The 24,352-nt window shown below is 43.7% G+C and overlaps 1 protein-coding gene across 1 annotated transcript; it reads left to right on the top strand.

Annotated features, from left to right (window-relative positions):
• The first annotated feature begins 7,717 nt into the window (after positions 1 to 7,717).
• Positions 7,718 to 9,304, top strand: Spz1 (spermatogenic leucine zipper 1). Its single transcript, XM_048455835.3, has one exon. It carries the CDS (start codon positions 7,952 to 7,954, stop codon positions 9,101 to 9,103), a length of 1,152 nt encoding a protein of 383 aa, XP_048311792.2. The 5' UTR covers positions 7,718 to 7,951; the 3' UTR covers positions 9,104 to 9,304.
• The last annotated feature ends 15,048 nt before the right edge of the window (positions 9,305 to 24,352 follow it).

The following is a 24,352-nucleotide window of genomic DNA, read 5'->3' as shown; positions in this document are numbered from 1 at the left end:
ACCGTGAAGGGCAGCCATCAAAGAGCGATGGCAGCAAAGTAACAGCAGTAGTCACTGAGCAGGAGAGGAACTGATCGTCTTTAGAATAAATACGAATGAAAATGTCCAGCTTTCTGAGTCAGGAATGGTGGTCCAGCCCTGTGATCCAGCATTTGGGATGTATGCAGAACTTGAGTCCAAGGTGAACCTAAGTCACATGGGAAGGGAGACCTGGTCTCAAGAAACAAAACTCGTAATTCTTTAGTACCTACTGAATGCCAGACACTGTGCCCAGTATCATAATAGTGAGGCTCATGTAACTACAACCACAAACCCCATGGAACCAATGGGGAAACTGAGGTTCTGGATGAGTCTGGCCAAGGTCGTTGGACTAAGAAGTGGCAAAACCAGTCTAGGTCAGGCTGTCTGCCTTGGAGCTTGTTCCGAGCCTGCGTGTCTGAACTAGCCGGATGGAAAGTGTGCACTGCTGAGGGGGGCAACAGAAAATGCTGACTTCCGGTTATCAGCAAGGAAGTCTTTGAGGAGCATTTTTTTTCCAATGCTGGGGTAAGAAGGCAGTTTGAGGAGTGAGCCAGAGTGGGGATCGATGAATGGTGTTTGAAGTTTGCCTGCAGAAAGTAGAGAGCTGGGAGTCAGGGTTGGAGCAGATTGGGCGACACAGCAAGGCAGGTGAGTTTGTTATTTAGAGCTTTGGTCACATGTAAGCAATAAAGTCTTTTAGAAAGTCGTTTTGTGTGAGTGAGTGTGTGTGTGTGTGTGTGTGTGTGTGTGTGTGTGTGTGTGGTTGGTTGGCCATGGGTGTTATATACACAAGTATGTGTGTGTGAGTGTAGTTGACCGTGGGTGTTATAGACACAAGTGTGTGTGTGTGTGAGTGTGATTGACCGTGGGTGTTAGAGACACAAGTGTGTGTGTGTGTGTGTGTGTGTGTGTGTGATTGACTGTGGGTGTTAGAGACACAAGTATGTGTGTGTGAGTGTGGTTGACCGTGGGTGTTATAGACACAAGTGTGTGTGTGTGTGTGTGAGTGTGGTTGACCGTGAGTGTTATAGACACAAGTGTGTGTGAGAGTGTGGTTGACTGTGGGTGTTGTAGACAGAAGTGTGTGTGTGTGATTGACCATGGGTGTTATAGACACAAGAGTGTGTGTGTGATTGACCATGGGTGTTATAGACACAAGTGTGTGTGTGTGATTGACCATGGGTGTTATAGACACAAGTGTGTGTGTGTGAATGTGGTTGACAGTGGGTGTTATAGACACAAGTGTGTGTGTGTATGTGTGTGTGAGTGTGTGTCATTGACTGTGGGTGTTATAGACAGAAGTGTGTGTGTGAGTGTGGTTGACCATGGGTGTTATAGACACAAGTGTGTGTGTGAGTGTGGTTGACCATGGGTGATATAGGCACAAGTATGTGTGCCTGCATCTGTGTGTGGATACACACAGAGGGCAGAGGGGGGCAATCAGGTGTCCTCCTCTATTGCTCTCTGCCTTTGTTCTTTGAGACAGGGTCTCTCCCTGATCCTGAAGCTCATGCATGTTTTTCAGCTAGACTGACAGCTGGTGAGCCTCACTGATCCCCTTGTCTCTACCCTCCGTAGTGCTGGGGCCACAGGCAAAACTACATCTAAGTCACTGGGATCCAAACTCAAGCCCTTATGGCTGTGAAAGCAGCTGCCCTTACCACTGAGACATTTCTTTTTTTTTAATATTTATTTATTTATTATGTATACAATATTCTGTATGTGTGTATGCCTGCTGGCCAGAAGAGGGCACCAGACCTCATTACAGATGGTTGTGAGCCACCATGTGGTTGCTGGGAATTGAACTCAAGACCTTTGGAAGAGCAGGCAATGCTCTTAACCTCTGAGCAATCTCTCCAGCCCCCGAGACATTTCTCCTGTATCAAGAAATACTTAAGGATGTCAATGAGTATGGTGTTTTGGACCTTAGGAAAAGGAAGAATCCAGGCTTGCTGGTGCATAACCATAATCCCCATACTCAGGAGGTTGAAGCAGGAGGCTTGCTCCAAGTTCAAGGCCAGTTTGGGATACATAATAAATACCAGGAAAGCCAGGGCTGCACAACAAGACTTCACGTCAAAAAGAAAAATGAAGAGGAGGAGTAAAAACTGAGAAGGGGATGGAGGGAGAGATGGGGGAAGGGAGAGATGAGCAGCTGCCAATGTCTGTTTGTCAAAAGAACAAGCCCTGACATCCGGAGGTGAGCTTCTTAGGTTCTTCCCTTTCTTCCTCCTCTTTGTGAGGCAATGCCTCTCTCTGAGGCTCAGGCTAGCTTGGAATTTGTAACCTAAGCTAGTTAAGGTTACGAACTCGCAGCGATCCTCTAGCCTCAGCCGATTGAGCATAGCTTTTAGAGCACATCTTGCTATTGACATTTTTTAAAAATTTAATATGCACCATAAAGTTGCCTTGAATATTTATTTAACTAGCAAATACTGTCATACTGAGAAGGACTGGTCAAAGCCTCTACCTCCCTAGCAGGAAATAAAACTACTTACCAGACCAGAACTGCTATAAAAAGATTTATAGGATATATGCTGCAAGAGAGACATTGGGCTGATTCATAGATAGAGGTGATAGACAGATGGATAGACAGACAGGTGATTGGATGGATAGATAGGTAGGTAGGTAGGTAGGTAGGTAGGTAGATGATAGAATATCACCACTGAACAGAGATGGTAACTCTTTTAGAGCAGCTGGGGAGTTCCTGCTCATATCTCAGGTCTCAATTGTGTGCTGTCCATTTCTGAAGTAATAAGTGGGCATCTCACTATCTTCTGAAGTACTAAAATTTTATTACATTTGCTGAGTGCGTGTGTGTGTCTGTCTCTGTGTGAATATCTGTGTGTGTGCATGTGTGTGTATGTGTCTGTGTATATCTGATCTGTCTGTGTGTGTATATATGTGCGTATGTGTCTATGTGTGTGCCTGTTTCTGTGTATGAACGTCTATGTGTATGTCTATGAGTGTGTCTGTGTGTGTACATGTGTTTGTGTATGTCTTTGTGTGTGTTTGTACTTGTATGTGTCTGTCTCTGTGTGTGTGACTGTATGTGTGTCTATGTCTGTGTCTGTCTGTCTGTATCTCTGCATGTTTGTGTCTGTGTCTTTGTGTGTTTATGTGTCTGTCTACATGTGTGTATCTGTGCCTGTCTGTCTCCATGTGTTTATGTGTATCTGTGTGTGTTTGTATGTGTGTGTATGTGTCTGTGCATGTCTGTATTTGTGTATGTGCCTGCGTGTGACTGTATCTGTGTGTGTATCTGTTTGTGTCTCTCTGTGTCTGTCTGTGTCTGTGTGAGTGTGTTTATGTGTGTGTTTGTATGTGTCTGTATGTGGCATGGGGAAGTCAGAGGACAACTATCCAGAGTCAGTTCTGTCCTCCCCCATGTTGGTCCCAGCTTGGTCCCTGTATGCACTGAGCCACCACACATACCCCGGTGTTGAGTTTTGTAGCAGTGGCAGTTGACCTTGATACTAGTCTTTGGGGGAGGGCTCTGTGGGTCAGGGGAGTTAGGCTTTGAATATTTGGTTGAGATGTCTCTAGTTGCTGGGCCAGACTCCAAGTGCTCAAAGTCTGTAAGGCTGGCCTCTTGTTTCTACAAATACTGAACTGCGGCTCCTAGAGGAAGTTTCTGGGACTGGTTCTCACCGGTCTCTGCTCGGGAGCTGTTTCTCGGCAGAATTGCTGTCTGCAGTCTACAGGCTTGTTTGTCAACAGGTGTGAAAAAGGAGCCAATCCCAGCAAATGCTTAAACTTGCTGTTCTTGTAGGACCTCAGGTGTCTAAAATGCTTCTTCAGTTCCTGCCCACAGAACCTGCCTTTCCCCAGACTCAAGCAAGGTAGGTGACACAGACTCCTATGGGTTCTGCCTGCCATAACTTTGTCAAGTTCTTTGGAACTGACATTCCCGAGCCCTTAAAAATGGGACTGTGAGAACCCTAAAACAATGCAAATGCCCAGGAATTTATGAGGCCGAGGGGGACCCTAGCTGAGACTCGGAGCTTTGAATGAGCCGTCTCCTGTAACTAGGCAAGATTTCCAGAGAGAACTGGGACACCAGCCCAGGCACAGACCTTTGGACCTACAGTTTGTCCTACCTACAAGATGCGCTGGGGTAAAGATGTGGCCGACTAGTGCATGACCCAGCTGAGGACCCGTACCACCAGGCAAAGTACTCCAGAGAACCAGGCTAGAGACAAACATGATTGGCCAAGGACCCACAGCCACATATTAGATGGAGCTTGGAGAATCCTGAGGAAGAGGGGAGGAGGGGTTGAGAAGCCAGAGGGGTCAAGGACACCACAAGAAAACCCACAGAACCAATTAATCTGGGCTCAGAGGGGCTCTCACAGAGACTGTATGGATAGGCAGGAAGTCTGCATGGGACCGACAGGTCTTCTGCATGTGTGATAGCTGTGCAGCGTGTCTTCCTGTTGGGCTTCTGACAGTGGGCGCAGGGGCTGTCTCTGACTCTGTTGCCTGCTGTTGGGACACTTCCCCCCTACCAGATCGCCTCATCCAGCCTTAATAGAAGGGAAGGTGTCTAGTCTCACTGCAACTTGATATCGAACGGCTGGCTGATAGCCATGGGAGTGGATTGGAGAGGGAGTGCTGGGGGGGGGGGGGACTCAGCGGAGAGGAGGAAGGGAAAACTTCGGTTGGGATGTGAAAACAAAAAATAATGAACAAAAAAAATTGCGAGGGTGGATGAGAACATTTCTGCAAGTCCACACATCTCTGTTTCACACATTTGTTCTTTGCTTCTCTTTTAGTTGATAATTTTTTTAGGTCTATAGCACCCCCTGGTGGTCAAGAGAAGAAAACCCGTTGAGAAAAAGGTTCAGACAAGTGTCCAACTACATCTATTTTTTTATTTCATGTTTTTAAATAAAGACTTCAATTTTCAGGCAAATTCTCCTGTAAAGTGGGTATATACACGTGAATGATTGCATTTAAAGGCACAGTATAAATCGAGATGCTAAAATGATGTCTTGTGGGGGCTTAAGAGTGCTTGCTGCTCTTGTGAAGACCCAAGTTTGGTTCCCAGCACCCAAGGGGAACATATAACCACTTATAACTCCAGTTCCAGGGGATCCAATGCCCTATTCTGGTCTCCATGCGCACCAGGCACTTTAAAAAACTGACACTTTGGACTGGAGAAAGGGCTCAGAGGTTAAGAGCACTGGCTGCTCTTTCAGAGGTCCTGAGTTCAAGTCTCAGCAACCACAACCATCTACAACAAAATCTGGTGCTCTCTTCTGGCCCGCAGACATACATGTAGGCAGAACACTGTATTCAAAATAAATCCATCTTAAAAATAAATAAAAACTAACATTTGTGCAGCATTCCTTATGAACCTTAAAGTCTAACCTTAATAGTCATCACCAACAGATAATGTTTTTTTCTTAAGTTATTAGGAAGGCTAGAGAGATGGTCTTGTGGCTAAAAGCACTTGTCCCTCTTGTAGAAGGTTCAGGCTTGTTTCCCTGCATCCACATGATGGTTCACGGAGCCCTCGACTCCAGTTCCAGGAGATCTGAGAGCACCAAGCATACACTTGGTGCACACACATACATGCACACAAAAATGGGCACACATAAAACAAATAAACTATTAAACTACATAAAACAAAGATATGTTTTATTTTACTGTCTATGCTGGCCAGAGAGTACCCAAGATCCACCCGTACCTACCCCAAATCCCAGGGTCACAGGAACGCATGCAGTGTCTGTTTTTACCTGAGTGTAAGAGATTTCAGCTCAGGTCCTCTTACCGGCACAGTCAGCGTACCTAACCACTGAGCTACCACTTAGTTAGTGGACAGCTAACCACTGTCCCCAGCCTGACAATATTGTCTTTAAACTCAGATAATTTTATTAAGTATCCACATATCCATGCTTGTGTAGATACACAATTGAATGACTGATTGAATTCTTTACTAGGTGCTTCCTATTAATAAATACAAAAGGACTGAGGGAGGGATAAAATCCATCATTGGCACAGCACCCTAAGAACACAGACTAGATTCTCTTGTGGGACTAAAGCAAGCCCAAAAACTTGAGGGAAACAGGACCTTCACATGTCAAGACAAGTCAGCCAATACTTGTTCATCACAAGGAGAAAGACGGTAACCGTACGTACGGTGGATACGTCAAGAACCCAAGTAAGTGGAGTAACTAGATTTACGGCACACAAGCTGAAGACGTGCCGCTTCTGTGACGTTCTGACCTAAAGACTCCTCGAAAGCAACTAGAAATTAGACACACACAAAGTGCCTATTGGTCACTATCAGGGAAGTCCTGGAAGAGACTCGACATGACAAGGAATCGCAGGGTGACTCAGGAGCAGGAACGTGACTGGCTCACCCGGGAGAATTCAGAGAACTCTATCGAGGATTAATAAGATGCTGACTTCGTTCAGTGGTTTTGGTGGTGATGTTGCTCTGATGCTGGCTTTGATAATTCTACTTTCTTATTTCAGGATGCTTCTTGGTGGGGTTGAGTGGGAGCTTTCCTTTTCAGCAACTTTTTGGGTTGAGTTGTTTCAAATATTTTAGACAAATTGTCATTTTAATCAGATACTGTGAGAAGTTGCCAAGGTTTATAGCACTAACTGGAGAGTAATAAGTTTAGAAAGCCTGTCTTAAAGGTTCCGTACTTTTTTTTTTTTTAAAAGTCCCAATTGGAGACCTGGGGATGAAGTTCAGAGGTAGAAAGAACATTTACCTAATTTATATAGAAAGCCCTGGGTTCCTTCCCGAGTATCACATGTGCATGCTTACATGCACGCACACACACACGTGCACACCACACGGGGCGGGGGTAGGAGGGAGAGAGAAGTGTCTTAATTTGTAACTGCGTAGTTGACTCATTCCAATAACCTCAGCATTCAGTAGAATATTTTTGAATGTAGAGATTTCTTTTATCAATTCCCTAAAATCACTAAGGATAAAGTTTGGGGGTTCTGCTTTGTATCCTCTCTTAGTCAAGGTTCTATTGCTAAGAAGAGACACCATGACCTCGGCAACTTTTATCAAGGACAGCGTTTAGTGGGGGCTCGCTTACAGTTTCAGAGGTTTAGTTCATTGTCACCATAGTGGGAGGATGGCGGTACATCGGCAGATGGCGGACGTGCAGTGGAGACGTAGCTGGGAGTTCTGCGTTTGGATCAGCAGGAAGCGGGAGAGACCCTGGACCTGGAAGGAGCTTTTGGAAACCTCAAAGCCCACTCTAGTGTCACTTCTTCCAACAAGGCCACGCTTCCTAATCCTTTCAAATAGTGTCACTCCCTGGAGACCAAATATTCAAATCTTTGAGTCTATAGGGGCCATTCAAAACCACAGATATTCCTAACTCCTTCAGGACAGCATCTCTCTGACAATGAGAGCATTCAAGCCTCCTTCCATGGAAGAGTGGGGGCCTGGTGAGCTTTCTCTCAGCCACACCCTTGGGCGGGACAGTGTGGTGTGGAAAGGGTGGGGGTGGGAGAGTGAGGTAGGAGATGCCCTTAGAATGAAGCACCTGGCAGAGAGGACCAAGGTGGCTGTAGAGATCGTGTCTCGTTGGTTGTGACGTCTGAGTTGGGGGCAGGAATTTATGAGGCTTCCTTTGTGATGCAAAGGAAACAGAATGTGTGGCTTGGTCCCAGAGGGGCAGTGACAGAATAAAGACCTGGTTGCTAGGGCCTCCGAATAAATACCAGAAGCCTAGCAGACTGGAGATGGAGCCCCAGCTCCTGGTCCCCCTTCCCACCCCCTCCCCCTAGGCTGTCTGAGATGTCACCTTCTACTTGAACACCATCTCTCTGGTCTCAGTCATTAACTTTGGTCCATAACTTCTGCTTGGTTCCATCTTCTTCACCAACTCACACAAGACTGCCATCTACCCTTCCTGGAATCGCAAAGGTTTTCTACTTTCCTTAGGCCCTGATGGCCAACTCGGACATCTCGGCTGAGATGCCGGCCCCTCCTCAAACTCCTGACCCTATTTCGTGTGCTAAACAAGGATCACCAGAACCATCGAACCCTGGGATCACCATTTCCCTCCTTGAAATTGGATCACTCCCCCCTTTCTGCTGGGGTTCCCTCCCACCACCAAACAATAGTATTCGTCCACTAGTAAGACCACGGATGGTACAGAAATTTAGCAATCTCTTAAAAGACGCTAAAGATGTTCTCAAAAGTATAGCAGGGGTTGAAGAGCCGACTCCAGAAGTGAGGGAGTCTTTTGACGATGCCAGTACTTCTGAGAATATGTCAGCACCTAAAATCGGGGGTGTTGGCAGGAGAAATAAAATACGATTTAAAGACATGCTCATTAATTTCGACCCAGAGAAGGAACAAAGCCCAAAGACGCAGGAGATGCTATTGAATAACCAGAGTACTAAGAACATGGTGCAAGCGTATGCACCGGATCTGTACAGTTCAGAAGAAAAGAGAGACTGTGATGACACCGAGCTGAACAGGGGAAGGTGCCCGTATGGATTCCTTCACGTTCATGGGAAATACAGAAGCCTCAGAAACAACATGGAACAGTTACTGGAGGAAGCAAATCACTGGAGCAGACAGCACACCGAGCTCAGCGGACTAATGAAGTCCTATCAGGAGTGTCAGAAGGAAAGGAGAGAAACCTCTGAAAACAATCACGTCTGTTTCCAAACCCAGCCCAACAATGAACCGGCAACCCAACAGGAGCTGGAGGCACAGGTGAAGAAGCTGAGCCATGACACACACTCCCTGCATTTGATCGCAGCCCTGCTGGAGAACGAGTGTCAGATCCTCCAGCAGAGGGTAGACATTCTCAGCGAGTTCCATCTCCATGAAGCGGGAACCCCGAACGAGGGGCCTTTGCAAGCGTACTTCGTGCAGGACGGGAAATGTCAGAGGTCAGGGGAGGCCGACAGGATGGAAGCGAGCAAGCCGACCGCGAGGGCAATGGAGGGCGTGATTCCAAGGAAAGAAAAGATCCACAGACACTCGGACGCTTGTCTAACAAAGAAGGCTAGGAATAACCGCTTCAACACCCGCGTTGCAAGGAAAACTCTGTTGGGGAAAAGGAGAACCATTAGCAGCTTCCGGTAGAAGCCATCAGAAGCAGAGCCAACTTTGGTCGTAACTGTCATCAACCTAGGTTAGACCTTCTGTTTCAACCAAGAAAGAGGCCTAGAATAAGAGGTGCACATATTACCTCAGTAGTTAGAGAAGTTTGGACCTTCAAAACCATTGTGTGAATGCCAACCAAGTGAAGATTCCAATAAAAACAATAAAAAATGCGTCGTTTGTTTGATTGTTTTATTTCCTTTTTTAAAATTTTTTAAAATTTATTTATTATATATACAATATTCTGTCTGCATGTATGCCTTCAGGTCAGAAGAGGGCACCAGACCTAATTACAGATGGTTGTGAACCACCATGTGGTTGCCGGGAATTGAACTCAGGACCTTTGGAAGAACAGGCAAAGCCCTTAACCGCTGAGCCATCTCTCCAGCCCCCTTGTTTTATTTCTTTAACCATATCTGGGAGAGGAGAGCTTCAATGATCCAATAGTGATTTGTTTTTGCCAAAGTAGGGTTTCTCTGTGTAGCCCTGGCTGTCCTGGAACTCACTCTGTAGACCAGGCTGGCCTCAAACTCACAGAGACCTGCTTGCCTCTGCTTCCTGAGTGTTGGAGTTAAGGCCGTGTGCCGCCACCACCACCCAGATCAATTGTGATATTTTTCAGCCCATTTTCAAATTAGCGTTTAGTTTTCCTATTGAGTTTGTACGGAATATGTTGGAGTTAAGGGAGAAAATGGGAAAACAAGAGTATGAATCCACCGTAGGCAGCTCTCTCCTTGTCAGTCTAGCTCTGGCTCCACTTTCCCTGGGGTTCCTTCTGCCCCTCCGTCTGCACGAGAGTACACTGGGCACCAGAAGCCTCAGCTTCTTCAGGAGGACAGAGGTGATTCTAGATTCTTAATTTTGGGTGCAAAAAAATTCCCCTCATACTTCTAAGTGGAGACAGTAGGCTCCCTGCTAGGGGACACAAGCCCTCTAAGGCACAGGACTCCAAGCTTCAGGACAGACAGAGCAGGTGCACCTTCTCTATTCTCACAGAGCAAAGGCCACCCAGAGTCACATGCAGAGCAAACAATACTGACAGTAGTGTGATCAGCTCCCCCCAAACCCCACCCCCAGTTTCCGGGTTTGTGTATATTCTAAACTGGTGCCGGAAAAGCTATCAACAAGACAAACAAACAAACAAAACAAAGCGGGGGGTGGGGGGTGGGAACTAACCCTAGAAAGCATGTTTGTTTTTGATAAAAAGCATGGAAAAGGACAGTGTGGCTCAGTAGAGACTGCTGACAAAACCTGTTCAAATCCAGCTGAAGTGCCGGAAAATACCATGTCTCTGTTCCTCCCGTGACTTCAGCAGATACTGAGCGAGGAGCCTGGACTGCAACCTTGACCCATGACAGACTCCATCGGGTGGAGTCCGTAAAACTGGAGAGATCTCGGAGGACCAAGGAGCTCAAGAAGGTAGGCGCACAGTATGCATAGTGGGAATGAAAGAGATTCATTCATTGGGATGTGTGTCTACATCCTGGTTTGGGGTGAAACCTGAGACTGGGGGACAGTTCTGGGTTTTCAAGCTGCAGACACTTGGTTCATCTGGTTGCTAGGGAGACTGATGTTGTTCTAGAAAGGTTTTGTACACAGAGAAGGGCTGGATAAAGTAGAAACAAAGGCGGGCTGTTTTATAGTCGCTTTCCTTGTAAGTCTGTGAAACAGCACAATGGAAATGGAGTTTATTGGTTAGTTTGAGACTGCTTTCTCTGCCAGGGATGAAAGCAGAGGGAAGATGTTATCTTGCTAATTGAAACTGGCCTCTTTGGGAGATTGGTTATGGTTCTTTTCTATTTATTTTTATCATTCTTTAGAAATTTCATATACATGTTATAAATTGGTTATTTTCGCCCCATTGCCCTCTCTAACCTGCTCCCACACATGCTGAACCCTCTTTCCATTAAGTCCCTTCCACTTCCATGTCCTCTGTTTTGCTTTGCTTTTGTGATGCACTGAGTTTAACCAGAGTTCTCTTGTGTGAGCAGGGGTAGAGAGTTTGCTGTAGTGTGGACAACTTACTAGTGCTACACCACTGAGGAAAATGACCCCCTTCCCCACCAGGAGCCATTTCTGGCAATAGCCCCTCAGGGAGGACCACTAGACAGCCAGTTAAAAAAAAAATTAGAGCACATTTTTATGTAGTTTTGTTTATCACAGCTGAATTTTGAGTATTTCATATAAACTCTCTTTTTTGATTGACAGATTTTTTCATACAATATATTTTGATCTCATCTCACCTTCTCCTAGCTCCTCCCAGATTCTCCCACCTTTACATCCTTTTGCTCTCTCTTTCTCTCTCTCAAAGACAAACAAAAAAATCCAAGAAACATAAGCAAAATGGGAATAAATAAATAAATCCCCAAAACAAGAACAAAAATGGGAACTAAAATGTACATGTTGGCAGAGGTTTCTGTCTCACGAGGTTCCATAGCTGTTTAGTCCCAAATAAACAAACACACAGAGGTCTACATTAATCATAAACTGGTTGGCCTATTAGCTCAGGCTTATTAACTCTTAAAACTTCTATTAGCCCATAATTCTTGTCTGTGTTAGCCGCATGGCTTGGTACCTTTTTTGGTGAGGCAGTCTTATCCTGCTTGCTCTTTGTCTAGCTTCCTCTGTGTCTGGGTGACAACTGCAGACTGAGTCCTTCCTCTTCCCAGAATTCTCCTGTTTTCGTTGCCCCGCCTCTACTTCTTGCCTGATTGTCCTGCTTATACTTCCTGCCTGGCTATTGGCCAATCAGCATTTTATTAAAAATAATACAGGTGACAGGATAAAAGACCATTGTCTCACAGCATGTACAAATAAAATCTAATAAGACAAAAAAATTCCCCAACAAAGCAAAAAGGAGGGGAAAAGTCTACAAAGACGCAAACCCATTTCATGCTGACCAAATACTGAGCCTGGGATGTTAATCAATGACCTTTTAGATAAAGGTCTGTCTTCTAGGTGCTTTAATATACTCCCTGAGTTTGGAGCTTTTACATGTACCTAGCGATTTGTGACCTTTAAAAATTGATAGTTTATGTTTTACCTTCTTTAGGTTTTTGTTTTTTTCTTGTTTTTAAAGAAGTGTTTTACAGGCTTGTGTGCATGTGTGCTTTATGTTTCTGTGTGCCATATGTGTCTGAGTGCTCATGAAGGCAAAGAGAGGGTATCAGACCAGTCTTGGAGTTACCAATGGTTGTGAGCCACCCAATCTGGGTGCTGGGATTCAAACTCAAACTCAGGTCCTCTGAAATGGCAACAGGCACTCAACCTCTGAGCCATTTCTCCATCCTCAACAAATGCCAGTCTAGTTAAATCCAAATGCTACCTGTGATCTGTTTGCTTGTTTTAGACAGGGTCTCACTAAGTAGGCTAGGCTGGCCTCAGACTTGAAGAGCTCTGTGTGCCCTTGTCACCCGAGTGCTGGGACTAAAAATGTGGATCACCATGCCTGTTCCACATTTCTTCCTTTTTTTCTTCCTTCCTCTGTCTCTTCCTCTCTTTCTTTTTTCCTCCTTTCCTTCCTCCTCTCATTCTGTAGGCTGCTCCAAACTCCAAATGACACAGATTAGATCATCTTTCTTTCCTTCCATCCTTCTTTCCTTTTTATCTTTTATTGATTCTTTGTGGACTTCACATCGTACATTCCAATCCCACTTATCTCCCGATCCCCTCACATCTGCCCTCTGCTCTTGCAACCTCCCCCTCAAACAAAACCAAATTTAAAAGAAAACCAAAAATCAAACCAAACGCAACAGAAAAAAAAAGCAAAATAAAGTAATATAAAGTAAGAGAATAATCTTGCCGTGGGAGCTGTAGTGTGGCTGTTGAGTCACACAGTTTACCCTTTAATCCATTCATCTTTACTCGTAAGCGCTCCTTGCCACAGTCATCGTCTGACTTGAGGCCTCTGGTTTCTGCTATACTACGGAGAATGGGCTCATCTTGGATATCTTGTAGCTGTCCTGTGTCATAAAGGATCTGTAGGTTTGTCTGCTTCACATGTTCCAACGGATCATAGATGGAGTGGATACTGGGTGGGCCAACTCATAGCCCTGGTTCTGGGCCTGGGTGGTGGGTAGGTGGTTTGGTCAGTCTGCTAGCTTTCCCTCATCATCACTACCTGGGCAAGCCCTCCAGCATTGCTTCAGCTAGTTCATGCAATGTAGCCTGCAGTAAGGAACAGGGCCGGTTCTCCTGCACTCTGGGGTCACCCGTACCCACTTCAGCAGGGCCAGCTCTACTGTTCTGTCCAGGCAAGGAGCAGAGTCCTCTCTCCCGACTGCTGTAGAGGTCATATGAGGGAGAGGGGTGGGGTCATCTTTCCTCAGCACAGGGAGGAGAGGGTAGGGGTGGAAGGGTGACAGGGATGGGGGGAGGGAGGAGAGGAGTGGATTTGGGAAGGGACGACAGGATGGCTTTTCCCTGTGAGGTGGAGCCAGTCCTCCTGCTGCAATTTCCAGCCAGGCACAGGATCCCAGGGCCGGTGAAGGGCGAAGCTGGCTCAGCATAGCATGGTTCCAACAACCCCCTTGTGCTAACACAGGCCACCGACATCGTCACAGACCCCAGTTGCAGCAGGGCCATGGACCCAGACATAGTCCTAGGCGGCCAGCCTGGCCTGGATGTCCCCATGACCACACATAACAGCGCCAGCCATGCAGGTCAGTATGGCCCCTGCAGTAGCACGGTCCTCGGACACCAACATGGCCGCCCGCAGGTGGTAGCCAAGACTACAGGCCTCTGCATGACCCTCAGTGGCGACAGGAGTCACAAGCATCAACACAGCTCCTCTTAGCTGCTTCAGGGCCTTGGAGTAAGACCTGGCCATCGGCCAGAGCATCATCTTGGTCTCAAGAGACCAGCAAACCATTCATGTTAGCTTGTTCCCCACCGACCCTCACTTCTCTCCCCAATTTGTAAACCCTTCTGCCTCCCCCCATCCCACATTTCCCCACCCTGTATGCATTTACCATAATGGTGCCTGATCGCCCTGCACCAGAAATCTTGGTTTATTCCTGTCTGTCCCAGTCACAGTGCACGGCACAGAGCTGTTGCTTTTTTTCTCTTGAGTGCCGGGGCCTAGAAACCTTGTGTGGTGCTAGGTATGATGGGTTCCTGATTGATTGGGTTCCGCCCCGCCGCAACCCCCGACCAAAGTCTGGGGTTCCGCCCCGCCGCAACCCCCAACCAAAGTCTGGGGTTGGGCGGAGTCATCTGCATCCTCCATGTTTTATTTTTTGAGAGAAAGTCCCTAACATAGGCTAGCTTTGAACTCCCAATGTAGTTGAAGATGACTTTGAACTTCAAATCCTCCTGATTCCACTGCCTGAGCACTGAGATTATGGTGTGCGCGTTTTCATACTTAGCTTATGTGGGCTTCGTGCATGTTAGGCAAACATCCTATGCAATGAGTTACATTCCCGGGTCCATGATTTACCTTCAATGCAAGACGGAAGTTTCTTCAGAAACATTGTATTTCATGTTTAGGGGTGGAAAGCGACAGTGTGGAACAGTTCCTGCCTGTGAAGCGCGCTAGAGACTTGAGTCACAAAAAGGGACTTTCGCCCAGGAATGTAGTTCTTCAGGCCTCCGGTTTTTTCAAATTGAATTCTGTAGAGCCTTAAGATCAGAAAGAGGTCCGTTTAGAATTTCAAGTAGGAACTGTGATTTTTAACAATGTGAACTTTCAAATGCGTCACTGTTCCATAAGGATGTGTTGGTGCGTCCTACCAAACTGGTATTTGTGCTGCAGAGCGGTTCACTTTGTACGAGCCACAGAAGAAGGCACCCTCTGCCATCTGCTTAACCGAAGAACATTCAGAAAGCCAAGCTACCAGTTCCCTTTAGAATATGAAAAAATTGGGGCCAGAGAGAAAGCTCAGCGGTTAAGAACGCCGGCTGCTCATCCAGAGGACCAGGGTTCAATCCCAGCACCCATATGGCAGTTCACAATTGTGTGTAACTCCAGTTCCAGGGGACTGGACCCTCACTCAGACAAAACACGTGCAGGCAAAACATGAGTGCACATAAAATAAAAATAAGTAAATCATTAAAAAATAAACAAGAATAAAGCAGAAAGTGATTCATACTGTCCAGTTGTGACAGTGAAGACAGCTCTGGCTGGTATCTCAGCCATGAGGCTGAAAAGTTAAAAAATGAGATGGATCTAGCTGTCAAAGCCACGGCTCTCCATATTGCTAGTAAATTAAAGGCTCATGTGGTCAGAAAAAAGGAGAGAGATACAGTAAAGAGAGGTTCAAAGATGAACAAAACCTCTAAAGAGTTTACAGTTTATTAAAAATATATGTAGGCTAAAGGTTAAAGTTCTTAGGGTAAAAAAATAAGAAAGAAAGTAGTTGGGTATGGTGGTATACACCTTTAATCCCAACACAAGGGAGGCAGAGGTAGATTGACCTCTGTGACCTCAAGGTGTGGTAGTACACACCTTTAATCCCAATGTCTGGGAGGCAGAGACAGACAGATCTCTGTGAGTTCAAGGTGTTTGTTGTAGCACACACCTTTAATCCCAACACTGGGGAGGTAGAGACAGAGGGATCTCTGTGAGTTCAAGGACAGCCTGGTCTACAGATTTATTCCAGGACAAAGATATACAGAAAACCTGTGTCAAAAAGTAAAAGTAAAAATAAAAGAAATAGAGGTTAAAAATAAAGCTGCATAGAGATGGAAAATACACAGAGAATCTTGATACTGTATGCTATTATGCTCTCTTTGAATTGTTTGAATGCTGAGGAAGGAACAACAACTGCTAAAAGATATTTGTTTATAAATGCTGCTGAACTAATCCAAGATAGATATGTTGAAAATACCTTGACTTCTGAATTTGGATCTAAGGATATGATACTTTGGAAAGGAGGTTCTTCTTTTGTTTACACAGAGGATGAGACCTTGTGGATTGCTTCTATCCCAATATGGTATGATAGACCACGCCCTCCTGAAAGGTTTCTGTGAACACCCTCAAAAAATTTCTTCACTCAACTGCCAACTGAGATGAACCTGGCAGACAGGTTATACCATGAAAGACCTGATTAACCACACCCCTATACAGCAGGAAGAAGTTTGGAGAGAAATAACTACGTCCATATTCCCAAATATTGTTTATAAATGTTCTTTTACATTTAAAGGGGGATATGATATAGATATGAGTAATTTCATTGGTATGGATTTTAAGGTCAATTTTGTTATATGTATATATATATTTCTGATCTTGACTGATGTATTGTGATTGTGTAGTTCATTTTAAAAATGTAATGTATAATTAGAAAATATAGGTTGTTAATGGATAATCATCGATAATAGTAAAGCTTGTAGTAATGTTAGTCTGATTTTCTAGAAGTGCATAGATATATTTCAGATAGACATTCATATCTTTCAAAGACTACAGAGCATGGCATATAATGTTTTAATAACTTAGGACTTTTCATGACAATGAGACACGTCTGCTCCTGGCAGCACCAATCTACTTCAAGAGGAAGATGGGCATCGAAGAGGCTCCTTATGGAGTTGGTTAGCCATTTGGGCAAGAAACTGCTCTTGCCTGGACTGTTATATAAACTGGACACAGAGAACCCGCAGAGAGAGGACTGCTGAACTTGCCTAAAGGTGAGATGATCTTTCGGGGTTCCTGATTCATGAAAGAGTCTGCGAGACATTCTGCAGGACACAGCAGATAGTGACTGAACTGCCTTTGAAATTTCCTGCTTCATGGTAATGTCTCTGGATATTATGGGCCTGAAGGTCAAAGATGGGTGCCCCAACGATACAGAGGAACTTTGGGTGACTGTCCAGGCAGCGAGATGTCTCTGTCATTTCTAGAGTTTTGGAAGTTGCTTACTTCTTGTTTACTTAGGTAATATATCCTTCTGGAGTCTTTGATGGAGTTGAAGAATGGATAGTCATAGTTATAGTTTTCCATTATTATGATAAAGATATAGTTATAAATATTGTGACTGTAATTCTTGCTTGATAACTGTTTTGTTATGTGTAATTTTACTATGTTAAAATGAAAGCCTTTCTTTTTTGTTTAAACAGAAAAAGGGGAAATGATGGAGGAGGGTTATCTGTCTATTGTGTTATTTTCATTGGTCAATAAAGAGACTGCCTTGGCCCTTTGATAGGACAGAAAATTAGGTAGGCGGAGTAAACAGAATAGAATGCTGGGAAGAAGGGAAGTGAGGCAGACGCCATGGAGCCAGCCACCAGGTCAGACATGCTGAATCTTTCCCGGTAAGCCACACCTCGTGGTGTGATACAGATTAATAGAAATGGGTTAATATCAAGATATGAGAGTTAGTCATCAACTAACTCTCTAGAGATAATGGACCAAGCAGTGCTTAAATGAATACAATTTGTGTGTTATTATTTCTGGGGCTAAGCTAGCCATGTGGGAGCCGGGCAGGACGAAAAGCAGGCCTGCCCGCAGCCCCTCACTACAGCCACCTGAACTTCTGGGCTACAGAATAAGACCCCTGACTCCAAAAATAATTATATAGGTAGATGATAGATAGATAGATAGATAGATAGATAGATAGATAGATAGATAGATGGATGATGGATGGATAGATAGATCGGTAGATGGGAAATGTTTCTTTTAGACAAAATGTAGGAACATTTATGGTATTTGGAAAAGAAGTGTGTTGAGTGAAAAAATTATGAAAATGAGCACTAATAGGAATATTTGAGTCTGTAAGATTGGAAAAAGTAGGTGTGTGTGTGTGTGTGTGTGTGTGTGTACGTGCACACACACAATGAAGACTCAACCCAAAGTCTTGTGCATACTAGGCAGCCGCTCCATCACTGAACTGTACTTCAAGCATCCCATTTAGAATTTAACAAAGGTTACAGAGAGATAATGCAGGTCCAGTTGAAATACATATAGACATTGATAGATGTAAAGCATGTTTAATGTTAATATACAATCCCATCAGACATGGCGCAAGATTCTTCAGTGTGTGTGTGTATGTGTGTATGTATGTATGTATGTATGTATGTATATTGTTCAGATTTTATTTCTGTCTTCAGGATAGTTGTGTTCTATGTAGTTAAATTTTAACTTCCTGGAAGACAGTCATCAATAAGCTAAAGTAAGACCTATGACTAACTGAGAAAAATTAATTACTGGGAAAGTCATTTGAAACAAAAACTCAAAGTTATCCTTGCCGATGCATATTATGCTATTACACTAGAGATAAAAGATTTGCCCCTTGGTGCTCCAATAAAGGTCTTCAGTTCCAGGACAGGAGGGTTGTAACAGGTTGGAGGCCAATCTAGGCTACAGAATTAGTTCCAATCCAGCCTGGTCTACAGAGTAAGACCATCTTAAACACCAAAACAAAAGGCCCAGGTCAACGTCTTTCACTAAACACTAGACTGAAATTTATAGTGTTCAAATCTAAATCTTGGAGATTTATGTGCCTAGGTGTGGGCAGGTAGTTTGGAAAGAGAAGCTTATTAAACAGGTGAGGGGTTCTGAAGGAGGAAGGAGTGACAGAACACACGTGACTCCAGAGCACCCTGCTGTGGGTGGAAAGTGTAAAGGAGGGTGTGGGGATCATCCCTAGCAGCATCTGAGACTTTGAATTAAATTCTGGCTCTGCACTTCCTGGGTTTTGACCTTGAAAAGCTTAACCTCTCCCAGTTTCAGCGTTAGTCCCTATTAGATGGGGCTAACAGCAGATCTGAGTAGCACCCAGATGAAGTTCTGGTGCAGGTACGAACGGTCACATGTTTTGGTATGAAGCCAATGCTTTAAGTTTACATAGTGCGCTGAATTGAAAAGCCTTAAGTTAATCAATGATGGCAATAACCACTGTTTTGGGGATGATCCAGGGCCAGTCCTGATTGGTAAACACAGACATACCTAAACAATCAAATTGTTTATTCAAAAGTCTTTCTATTAAAGCAGACACTTCAGTGGGGGAGCTGTAGTTTGTGGCAATGAAATATTACAAAAGTATCTTTTACATTCTAAGGGACTGGCTATTTGTGGACTCACTAGTTTGTAGAGAGAAGGGATCTGGGTAGCACTCCTACAACTTTTGGGACTTCCCAGCCAGAGTTAATAATAAACCTTGAAATCACTTAAGACTTGGTACTGCTATACTCAGCCTGTGTGCTTAACCAATCTTAGGAGAGCAATGCCAACCTTAGTGGCTTTGTATTTCCTATGTAATCAGTTTTTACAACCTAAGCTAATGCATAGCTATAATCTTAAAGTCTGCACTCTCCATGCCCCTGGCCCATGAGTAATGTGTGTGTATCATTTGCGGAAAGCAGCAACTATAGAGGTTGAGAGCAACCTTCTAAAATCTACGAGATGTGATGAATGCACCATTTGTGGATATTGGTTAGTAAACAGTCGTGTTTGGAGTACTGTTTGTTATCTGGGTCAGCTGGAATCAGTTGAAGTTGGTGACTTAATCCCTTGTAAAACTCTGTTAAAGATTTCTGTAAAGTACACCATTCCTTCCCCATGTGATGCTTTCTGTGCTGTTCAATAAAGACAGAACAAAGCCTTTTGTTAGGGACAGACACACAGAAGACACAGACACAAGGACAGATTCACAGGACAGCCTCACAGGCAGGCACAGGTTTGGACTCACGCAGCAGAAGACAGAAGACACAGGGACCATGAAGTAGAGAATTCAAATCTGGACTCATTCCTGGTTAAATGAGTTATATTTTCCCCCTTAAGGTAACACTGATGCATTATTGGTGACTCAGAGTTAACCATTAGTTTTATCCATATGACAATCCATCTTCTCTTTTCTCTTAGTTTAAGTATATATTTGAGCCATTGATGTAGGCAATTTGAGTTTAGTTATTTGTGTTTTTTCATTCAAAAATGTTTCTAATTGCACAGATCATTTTAATATGACTTTGTATACATGTTTTTTGAGCCTAAACTCATAAATATTGGTTACGAAACTGATATTCTCAGGAAGAGAATAGATAATACAATGTTTAATAATTTCTGACACTCTTCCTTTTTTCAAAAGGAGGGAGGAACTCAGTAAAGTGCTCTGTCATAAGCATGAGGACCTGAGTTCAATCCCTAATATCACGTAAAAATCTAGACATGATGGCAGAGGCAGTCGGATTCCTGCAGCTTGCTGGTGAGCTAGCCTAATCTAATCAGCAAATCCCAGGACCCAGTGAGAGACCCTGCCTCAACAGGGAGGTGAGTGGCTCCCAAAAAGGGAAAGCCAAGATTGACCTCTGACCTCCGTACACACATGGCATACATGTGTACCTGCACACCTGCATACACACACGTGTGCACATAAATGAATGAGATTTCATGAGAGTATAAACAATCTCTTTATATTGCATGGTGGGTGTGGAGATGTGTTCACCTGTGTGTGCTTGTGTGGAGGCCAGAGGTTGACCTTAGAAGTCTTTATGCTGTCTTAGTTTTTGAGACAGTGTCTCTTCACGGATCTGAAGTTCCATTTAGCTTAGACTAGTTGAACAGAGAGCCCCCAGGATGTACCTGCCTCCACTCCCTCTGCTCTGGGATTACAGATGCACACCATCAGACCCAACTTAGGTGATGTTCGAAATTCAAACTCATATCCTCAAGTTTTTGAAGCAAGCAGTTCTCACTGAGCCATCTCCCCAGCCTGGGAGGATGAACAATCCAGCTTTCAAACTTACCATCTTTGGGGCTGGAGAGCTGTGTCAGTGGTTGAGAGCACTGGCTGCTCTTCCAGGGAACCCAGGTTCAATTCCCAGCACCCACATGGCAGCTCACAGCTGTCTGTAACTCCAGTTCCAGAGGATCTGACACCCCCACACGGACATCCATGCAGGCAAAGCACCCTTGCACACAAAATAAAAAGAAATTATTTTACAAAAACAACTTACCATCCTGTTCTTCCCAAGGATTCTTTGAAGTTTAAGCAATTATATTTTGTGTTGTACTGGTAGAATTAAAATGTTTTATTTAATTATTTTTTATATCTACCATGTACAGAGAATATATTCCACTGGGAATTCTGCGGGGAAGCAGGCTCTCTCTATATTATTGGAAGGCATGCAAATCAATGTAAACTTAGAAAAGAAAAAATTATCAATTCATTTTATTTTGTAAGCCAGTATTCTTCTGAGAATTTATGCTACAGATATAGCTATACACAGAGTAATGAAATAAGATGAAGTCTGCAGAACTGTGTGGGTGTATACATATCTGTATGCGTGTGTAAGCACATATGTCAGACGTGAGCAAGCAAGAGTGTGGCAGCTATCGGTCTCTTACCAGTATCCATCCCCCATGTCTTTGGAGAAAGTCCTGGTGGGTCTGTGTGTTTCTGCCTCTCCACTGCTGAGTTACGAGGACACACCATTGTACCTGTTTTCTTATGTGGGTTTGGGGATCTGAACTCAGGTCCTCATGCCTATGTGGCAAGCACTTTCCCAACAGAGCCATCTCCTCAACACTCATTGCATAGTTCTTTTTGCCCCTTTTATTGAAAATAGATTTATTTCTCATATAATATCCTGATTACAGTTTTCCCTCCCTCTTTTTCTCCTAGTTCCTTCCCTCCTCTGCGTCCCTCTGGATCCACCCCCTTCCTGTCTCTCATTAGAAAAGAATAGGTGTCTGAGGGACAAAAGAAAATGCAATGAGATAAAACAAAAGCTACCAAATTGGAGTTGGACAAGACCAACAGAAATAAAAAGAGCTCAAGAGAAGGCATAAGAGTCAGAGGCCCACTCGTTCCCACATTCAGGAATCCCATAAAAACACTAAACTGGAAGTCATAATGAAGTCATACATGGAGGACCTGGTGCAGACCCAAGCAGGCCATATACATGTTGCCTCGGTTTTTGTGAGTTCATACGATCTTTGCTCATGTTGATTTAGAGGGCCCTGTTTTCTTGGTGTCCTCCATCATCTCTGGCTCTTACAAGCTGTTTAGGTTTCTGTTTATCCAATAAGAAGCCTTCCATTTGTCCAGTAAGAATCTAGTCCAGGTTGGTCCCCAGCCATCATCCTAGGACGCTGACAGCAACACTGCATTTTCTGGTGCCTTCTGCCCTAGCAGGTAGACACAGAGGACAAAGAAGGCGGGAAGGATTATGCTAAGCTGGCATTTCTCTTGAAGATAGGGAGCAAGGATGTGACAACAGCTTCAGAAAAAACAAAGCATGATTCCTTTGATCAGCTGATCATGAAGTATTTGAATGAAGTCTTCCCAGAAACCAAATTAGACAAGAAGTATTGAGAGCCCAGGAGAAAGCTGTGCACCTTGCATTACAAACTCCAGACATTAGAAATAAAATAATCGTATAGTTATATCAAAAAATAGAGGCTGCATTCAATTTATAGGAAGTTATAGAAAAAAATTTTAGACATATGTAAAAATAGAATGATATGAAACAAATCCAATTGTTTTTATAATTGATACACTTTATACACTTTAAATAAATTTTACACTTTATAGCCAATAGCAATCTAGTAAATAATTTTATAGTAAGTTTCACATGAAAACGTGTAAAATCTTAAAATGCATAGCCTATTGTGATAAATATAATGTTATTAAATGACAGGAATAAGAATTTGTTTGAAAAGTAGAAATTTATTATTATTTGTTCAGAATTATTATGTGAAAGGATCTTTATTTTTATCACAAGTCAGAACTTGTTTCCATGTAATTTTGCTTTGTATTGGAATAAACAATGATATATGGGTAATTTTGCACCAGCTTGGTTAATATAAGAATCAGGAGCAAGGTGGCTTTAAAGCAATGGCTCACCCAAGGAATCTCTCCGTGTCATAAAAAAGGACAGGATCATTGATGTGGGATCCTCTCTGTATATTAATAAAGAAGCTGCTTTGGCCTATGGAAAGGCAGAATAGAACTAGGTGGGGAAAACTAAACTGAATGCATGGAGAAAGAAGGCAGAATCAGGGAGACGCCATGTAGCTGCCAAAGGAGAAAGATGCTGGAACCTTACCGGCAGGCCACAGCCTTGTGTGATACATAGTTTAATAGAAATGAATTAATTTAAGATATAAGAGCTAGCTAGGAATGCTTGAGCCATTGGCATGGATCCACATAAGACCTAAAAAGCTCAAATTTAAAAAAAGGAGGAATTCTAGACCCACAAAAAAACAGGAGCCAAATACAAATCTGGGTAGCTGCATATTTTCAGATTGGCTCTGTGTGCTGACAGTGAGCAGCAAAAACAGTGCAGCTCCTTTAAGAAACAGCTTCCTGGTTCATGCTGATGGCACAACTGGCTTTGGCTCTTTCTGAAGGTTCTGCCAAGGAGCACTTTGCTTCAGAGAACTTGAATGGGCTTTGTGGGCAGCACGCTGCCAAGTTACTTGGTGGTGGTATGGACCAACTGCTTCCCAGGCTTGGGATGGTAAACATGGCTCCCAGAGCTGGCAGTAAATGGACCTCTGTCATGTTGGAAGGTTGAGCAGGGTAGAAAAAGAGGCTGCTCTTGTCCTAGCCATGCCCACAGATTAAAGTAGTGATCAAAAAAGGATTGCAGTTTAAGGCCAACCTGGTCTACATGAGCTAGTTCCAGGACAGGATCCAAAGCTACAGAGAAATCCTGTCTCAAAAAACAAAAAACAAAACAAAAAAACAACAAAACAACAACAACAACAACAACAACAAAAGAATTCCAGATATACAATAAAGACAAATTCATAATGCGTTTTATAAATGTATGCAGGCTTAAGAAAAAAAAAGAAAATGGATATAGGCAATTATAGAAAAAATAGTTTTAAAAGTAAAACAAAGTCTTTAAAGAGACAGTAAAAGTAATATAAAAGAATACAGACAGTCATAGATTAAAAGAGTAAAGGTAATAAAATAAATATTAAAAAGTAATAGATTAAGCTGTGTGGTGGTGGCTCACGCCTGTAATCCCAGCACTCAGTAAATAGGCAGGGGCAGGCGGATCTCTGTGAGTTCGAGGCCAGCCTGGTCTACAAGAGCTAGTTCCAGGACAGGCACCAAAGCTATAGAGCAACCCTGTCTCAAAATATCAAAAACAAGTAATGGATTAAAAAAATAAGCCCCATAAAGATGGAATATACATAGAAAGTCTGGATTATGTGTATTATTGTGTTTTCTTTGGATTTTTTGACTGTGAATGAGCCAATTGTAGAGAGTTGTTGATTGTGAGAGCTGTTAAGCTAAACCTCATCCATCTTTTAAAGGTATCTTAACTTCAAAATTTGAGTCTAAGGAC

This window comes from Myodes glareolus, chromosome 15 (genome assembly GCF_982192425.1).
Source record: "Myodes glareolus chromosome 15, mMyoGla1.1, whole genome shotgun sequence".
NCBI lineage: Eukaryota > Metazoa > Chordata > Mammalia > Rodentia > Cricetidae > Myodes > Myodes glareolus.
This window is presented reverse-complemented; position numbering and strand designations above follow the sequence as displayed.

Bases quoted from the DNA above. Each gene is read 5' to 3' on its own strand.
- Spz1 (XM_048455835.3), top strand. From the start codon at position 7,952: ATGGCCAACTCGGACATCTCGGCTGAGATGCCGGCCCCTCCTCAAACT.